This window comes from Hyposmocoma kahamanoa, unplaced genomic scaffold (genome assembly GCF_003589595.1).
Source record: "Hyposmocoma kahamanoa isolate Upper Pololo Valley unplaced genomic scaffold, ASM358959v1 109, whole genome shotgun sequence".
NCBI classification, from domain to species: Eukaryota; Metazoa; Arthropoda; class Insecta; order Lepidoptera; family Cosmopterigidae; genus Hyposmocoma; species Hyposmocoma kahamanoa.
In genome coordinates, this window is record NW_020653361.1 from 836 (window position 1) to 7,976 (window position 7,141).

At 46.0% G+C, this 7,141-nt stretch overlaps 1 protein-coding gene across 1 annotated transcript in view; it reads left to right on the top strand.

Annotated features, from left to right (window-relative positions):
• The first annotated feature begins 1,408 nt into the window (after nucleotides 1-1,408).
• LOC113238780 overlaps nucleotides 1,409-7,141 on the top strand; it is a 5,988-nt gene continuing 255 nt past the window's right edge. Inside the window, exons 1-3 of the mRNA XM_026475615.1 lie at nucleotides 1,409-2,812; nucleotides 2,925-3,719; nucleotides 3,807-6,458. Coding sequence (XP_026331400.1) covers nucleotides 1,409-2,812; nucleotides 2,925-3,719; nucleotides 3,807-6,458 — 4,851 coding nt within the window. The remainder of the gene's footprint in view (nucleotides 2,813-2,924; nucleotides 3,720-3,806; nucleotides 6,459-7,141) is intronic.

The following is a 7,141-nucleotide window of genomic DNA, read 5'->3' on the forward strand; positions in this document are numbered from 1 at the left end:
TCCGGAACTATAGGTCGCACAGCGGCGGGGTTTCCGGGCCTGACGTGGGGAAACCCGGGACAATCGAGACCGACCCTTTTGGTCTCTTTTTAGAGCCCAACTTTTTTGACCAAAATTTTATTAGAACACGATAGTCCTAGTGCGGCAAACCACTCAGGTCTTTTTCCCGTCGCTCTGCGACAAATAATACCTCCACAAATTGTATTTTAAATTGTGATTTGACAGTTCGACCGCCATCTTGGAAAGTTTATTTCTGGCATAACTCGACCATTTCTTGACGGATCGAGACGGGCTTTACAGCATCTAAGTGAGCATAGAGAGCTCTAGGTTTATTATTACAGACGGACTCTACATAGAGCCAAAAATAGCCGACGAAACTTGAAGGGAAACACGAAAGTTTTAGTGTAAGCGACCATACTAAACTTTTTTCCGTCGCTCTACGACGAAAATTAACGTCGGAAATCGTGTTTCAAACTAGGGTTTGACATTTCGACCGCCATTTTTAAAAGTTTGCTTCGATCGTATCTCGGTCGTTATCTATACTACGAGCACGCGGTTTTTTGCATTAGCGTATGCGCGAAGAGTCCTTTGACTCTCCGTACGGACTGACTCTACATAGAGTCAAAAATCGGAACTCGATCTGACAGTGGTACCCCTTAGTCCTCTTCGGCAGGAGCACCACAAGCTTTTCCCCGTCGGATTGTTGCGGATAGAGGCCGAGCTGCAAGCGTTGGAAATTTCAGCCGCCATTTTGGGCGGACATCTTCAAAATCTTTAACTGCAGATATCTCGGCTCCTGACCGCCGTAGCGAATTGCGGTTTTCGGCACTGGCAAAGGCGCACATAGTGCCTTCAAATCTGCATAACAGCGTGACTCTACATAGAGTCAAACTGACAAGAGCTTAAAAATCCAATAGATTTGGGTAAAGTACGTAGTGGATACCATACCTGCACATAGTTCTTTGTTAAGGCTTAACGACCGACCAGTAAAGGCAGCTCTACCTAAACCTAGACTTGGAAAAAATTTTACTCTTCCTAGCAAAGCTAACTGTATATACTTACCCTGCAAATTATCACCTACTGTAGACACTGGAGAGTGCTCGCCACGCCGACACCGTCACCTGAAACAAAGAAAAAATTAAAAAATTAACTTAAAATCTAACTAGGAACATAAAACATAGACATTTTATGAAATAAATAGAAACATAAAATACGTAATTAGAAAACATAGAGACGACGCGAGAGACGCCCCTTACACGTCTTTTAGTGGAAAACCTTTACATTTTCTACCTTATATTACTTACAAAATTACTACTTTGGATACTTATACAAAACTTAAATCTAAAATCTTAACTTATCTTAAAAACTGATGATTCTCTCTTACGCAAAAGCTACAAACAAACAAAAAATGATTAGAACACCCCCAAAACTGACAGATGCAAACGAGGTAGCGAAAAAATCGCCGCCAAAAACTGTGACACTTACCTCAAACGTGAGAAAGAGCATCGACGAATGGGAAGCAGCGGGATCAGACCCGTCCATTGAAACACCTGTGACAAGCAAAAGACCGCAGGCAGGCCCTGCTACGCAGAAAAAGAGACTGCCACTGTCACAGGACAGCGAAATGGCTAAAAGCCCCCTATCCCTGTCCGACACGCGTTCGCCTAAGACCGCTCACCAAAACAGACTGACAGAGGCAAAAACGTGCATTACAAGAGTTAAGCAGTACCTGGCACTCTCCAGAAACTTAAAATCAAATTTAAAAACTGGAATAAGTAATGCAGCGGATAGATTATACCAACTAGTGAAAGAGCTGGATGCGGAACTGAAACGGAAGAGTGAAGGAAGTGTGGAGAAGGGAAAAAAGGCCTCAGAAACACCTGGAGGAAATGATAAGATAGGAAAAGAGAGAAAGGGAGAGGACGCACCGGAGAAGGATAGCCTGGCCAAACAGATTGAAGAGCATGGAAGGCTACTCCAAGAACACCGAGGGGAGATGGTCTCGCTTCAAAAACAACTATCTGAGCAGCGCGAAATGTTCGAAGGAAATCGAACTTACGCGAATGTTGCTGCAGGGCCTCAAAGAGGACCATCCCAGGAACAGCCTTCCATGCACTCGGTGGTGATCACCTCGCAAGACGAACTAGAGACCGGTGACCAAGTCTTAGAGAAAGTTAGGAAGGTAGTGAACGCCAGGCAGGAAGGGGTCAGGATTGATAAAGTAAGGCAGGCAAGAGACCGAAAAGTTATTATTGGATGCAGGAATAAGGACGAATTAAAAAAGGTTAGGGATAAAATCAGGGAAAATGGGGAGAGACTACACGTGGAAGAGGTAAAAAACAAAGACCCTCTAGTCATTTTCTACGGGGTGTTAAAATCTAACACAAATAATGAAATTGTAGACGCCTTGAGGAATCAAAATGGACACTTATTAGGAGGAAAGAGCGGGACAGAAGAAGGGATAGAGATAGTCTACCGCAGGAGAGCCAGGAATCCACATACCGAGCACGTGGTAGCAAGGGTCTCCCCTCAGGTGTGGAAGCGGCTGACGGAGGCGGGGGCAGTCCACATCGACCTCCAACGGATCAGAGTCGCAGACCAGTCGCCCCTAGTCCAGTGTTCGCGCTGTCTAGGGTACGGCCACGGGAAGCGATTCTGCCGGGAGGAGGTCGATGTGTGCAGCCACTGCGGGGGCCCACATATGAGAACGCAGTGTAAGGGGTGGACTGAAGCGACCGTACCAGATTGCATAAATTGCAACAAAGCAAAAATAGAGTTCAGGGACCACAGTGCATTTAGCAGGGAGTGCCCGGTGAGACGCAAATGGGAAGCCATAGCGCGCTCTGCCGTGGCGTATTGCTAAAGTGGTCCCTGGCAACCATCAGTTAGGTACACAATCTACTAGTAAGTACCTGGTCGCGCAGGCCAATCTACAAAGAAGTGAGCTCGCAACGGCCGAACTTGTGGTAGAGTGCGTAAAGAGAAAAATTTCCGTAGCCTTGATACAGGAGCCATATACTGGATGTACGGGTAGGGTGAAGTCATATCCGGGGGTCAAAGTAGTGCAATGTAGTGGAAACCCAGATAACGTAAATAAGACGGCCATTGCACTCTTTGACGACAGTATCGACATTGTCCAATACCCCACGCTCACTACGCACAACTTCACAGTAGTCAAACTTAGGACTGGAGCGTGGGAAGTGGGGATAGTGTCGGTATACCTGGACAAGGACAAACCCATCGACCCGGACATCCAGTGGATGACAAAAGTGAAGAATGAGTTGGGCACGGCTAATATAGTGATAGGGGGAGATGTCAATGCATGGAATCCATGGTGGGGAAGCCGTAAAATGAATCCCAGAGGCGAAGCGCTGGCATACGCACTGGACGAACTTGGCCTGCAGATACTGAACGAAGGTACTAAGCCCACTTTTGATGTAATAAGGGGAGGAAAGCGCTTCACGAGTTGCGTCGACCTGACCGCCTGCTCTACCGAAATCTTGGGAAGCGTAAGCAACTGGCGACTGGACACCGAAATGACCAGCTCGGACCACAATGCAATCCTGTTCGAGTTTAATCTAGAAAAATCAATAGGCATAGATATAAAACGTACGACCAGAATTTACAACACAAAAAAGGCAAACTGGCGTGAGTTTCATGAGAAACTCACCCAAGTTTGGAAAGATGAAAACATTAATAAGGAAGAAATAGACAAAATAGTACATAGAAAAGACTTGGATAACTTAGTAGAAAAAATAAATAGACTAATTAACAAAATATGTGAAGAAACTATTCCAAAAATTAAGAATAAGAAACCGACGGGATTGCCCTGGTGGAACGACGAGTTGGCCAGACTGAAGCAGGATGTTGCAACAAAAAAGCGTAGGATCAAATGTGCGGCGCAAATAAGACGCAAAGTGGTTACGGATAGTTACCTGCAGGCCAAGGAAAACTACCAGTGTGAGGCCAAAAAAGCGCAAACTTCCAGTTGGAAGAGCTTCTGTGGAAGGCAGGACCGGGAATCCATGTGGGAGGGGATTTACAGGGTGATCGCCCGGACAACCCAACGGGGGGAGGACATTCCGCTGGTGAAAGACGGAACGGTGCTGGGGGGTGAGGAATCCGCCAAACTGCTGGCGGAGACTTTCTTCCCCCAGGATTCGGAGAATGAGGATAGCGCTGCTCATCGCTACATCCGCAAGTCAGCAGAAGACGGCAACAAATGGACGCATGGTGAGCCATGCGATCCAGAGTTTACGATAGAGGAACTGAATACGGCAGCGCTAAGCTTCAACGTCAAAAAGGCACCGGGCAAGGAGGGCTTCACGGCCGATATATGTAGAGCAGCGATAGGAACGAACCCAGAAGCTTTTCTGGCTCTGTACAATCGCTGCATCGCTTTGGCGCAATTTCCGACGATCTGGAAAGAGGCAACGATTGTAGTACTCCCAAAACACGGAAAGGAAGATTACACCCTCCCAAAATCATACAGACCGATTGGGTTGCTACCGGTCCTAGGGAAGATTTTGGAAAAGATGTTGATCAAGAGGATCCGGTGGCACACCATGCCGAAAATGAGTAGGAGACAGTACGGGTTTACACCACAGCGCAGCACCGAGGACTCCCTCTATGTCATGATGAAGCATATCAGGGATAAACTGGAAGAAAGGAAGCTAATCTCCCTGATATCATTAGACATAGAGGGGGCCTTCGACAGCGCCTGGTGGCCCGCAATTCGCTGTAGGTTAGCCGAATCAGAGTGCCCAGCCAACCTGAGGAGGTTGGTTGACAGTTACCTTTCAGGAAGAAAGGTAAGGGTAAGGTACGCGGGCGCGGAAAGTGTCAGGGACACCACAAAAGGCTGTGTGCAGGGCTCCATTGGGGGGCCCACCTTTTGGAATTTACTACTTGACCCACTCTTAAAAGGACTGGAGGAAAAAGGGGTACACTGCCAAGCTTTCGCGGATGACGTGGTCCTGATTTTTTCGGGGGACAATGCAGAACAGATAGAGAGGCAGGCCGATGCGGCTCTCGAACATGTTCAGAGGTGGGGAGTCGAAAATAAGCTCAAGTTCGCACCACATAAGACACAGGCAATGGTGATTACAAATAAAATTAAATACGACTCCCCGCGTCTGACCATGGGCGGGGAACGCATTGGTCTGTCTCGTGAAATTAAAATCCTTGGCCTTACGGTAGACGATAAACTCACCTTTAACAGCCACGTGAGGAACGTCTGCCGGAAGGCCATAGCGTTGTACAAACAACTAGCAAGGACTGCAAAAATAAGTTGGGGGCTGCACCCCGAGGTGATCAGGACGATCTACACCGCTGTGATAGAGCCTACTATTATGTACGCGGCTTCCGCCTGGTCAATGGCGACAAATAAACTAGGTGTTAAAAAGCAGCTGGATATGGTCCAGAGGGGATTCGCACAAAAGATTACAAAGGCGTACAGGACTGTCTCACTTCACTCGGCGCTATTGCTCTCCGGACTGCTTCCTCTGGACATCAGGATCAGGGAAGCAGCCTCTCTTTATGAGGTGAAAAAAGGTTTTTCCCGGAGAGCAATAGCAGACCGGGAACTTGAGACACCAACACCTTTTGTAAACCTACCTCACCCCTCGGAACAGATAGGGACCAAATTTATATGCCTGGCAGACGGTGCAGCTCTGGAACAGCACGACAACCATGGCCGAAAAATTTTTACTGACGGCAGTAAAATTGAAGGGAAAGTTGGCGCTGCTCTATCCATATGGGATGGCGAAACGGAAACGAGTACTCGAAAATTGAAGCTGGACCAGAGCTGCACCGTATATCAGGCGGAGCTGTTGGCACTGATGGAGGCAACAAGTCACGCCGTAAAACACGAGGCGTCACACTGCAACGTTTATAGCGACTCCAGGTCCGCATTAGAGACGATCGCCGACGGTACTTCCCTCCATCCCCTAGCAGTTAAAACAAGAGCAAATATTAATACCATCCAGAAGCGAAACAACATCATAAACCTCTTCTGGATAAAAGCTCACGAGGGGATGGAGGGAAACGAGAGAGCCGACGAACTGGCCAAGGACGCTGCATTAAACAAAAAGTCAAAGGCCGACTACGACAAGTGTCCTGTTTCGTTCGTCAAGCGTCAAATCCGAAAGGACTCGCTTGACGAATGGAACAGGCGCTACGTAGGAGGGGAAACGGCATCCACAACAAAGGTTTTCTTTCCTGATGCCATAGCAGCGAACAGGGTGATAAGAAAGATGGACTTGGATCCACTAACTGTGCAATTAATGACGGGCCATGGTGGGTTCTCCTCATACTTGTATAGGTTCAAGTGTAGGGAGAGCCCATCATGTCAATGCAGTGATGAAACCGAAGAGAATGTGTTGCACTTGGTTGTGGAATGCCCGATTTATGCCAGAAATAGATTTGATGCGGAGGCCGAGATTGGTAGAGAAATAAACGTTAGTACAATCCACGACATAATAGAACAAAAAGAAAGTAGAGATAAATTTCTAGATTATTGTAGATACATTGTAAAAAGAGTCGTAACAAAAAATAAGTAGGTAAAATATGGCCATTCTTCCTCTTTATGTTTGTACATATAAAGCAGGAAGTAATATTAGCTCGTAAGGAAAGTAAGCAATATGTAAATTAGATAATAAGCTAGAAATTGTATAAGCTAAGAAAAGATAAATGTAATAAGTATACAGAAATGATGTAATAAGTATGTAATAAGCATTAATAAAGTGTACACCCTAAGAACTGTAAGAAAAAATATTAGGCAATAAAAAGTATGTATTAAGTGTAGAAGTAAAAGAATAAATAGTTCAGGAAATATAATAAAGAAAACCCCGACCCGTTCCACTCCTAAGTGTAGTAGCCATAGAAAATAAGAATAGGAAAGGATAGGATACAAACAATAAAAGAAAGAATGTGGATGGACAAATGTGTAGTATGCGGTATGAAACTACGAGTGGCATGAAGAGCGAGAACTGGAATGGATGTGTTAGCGCAAAAAATGCCTCCTTTTATGAAGGAGAACAGAGAGAATTTATAATTAAAAAAAAAAACCTAACCTAACCTAACCTAACCTAACCGTGGAAATCAAATTCAGGAAGAGAGCCCGAAATCCCCATACCGGTCA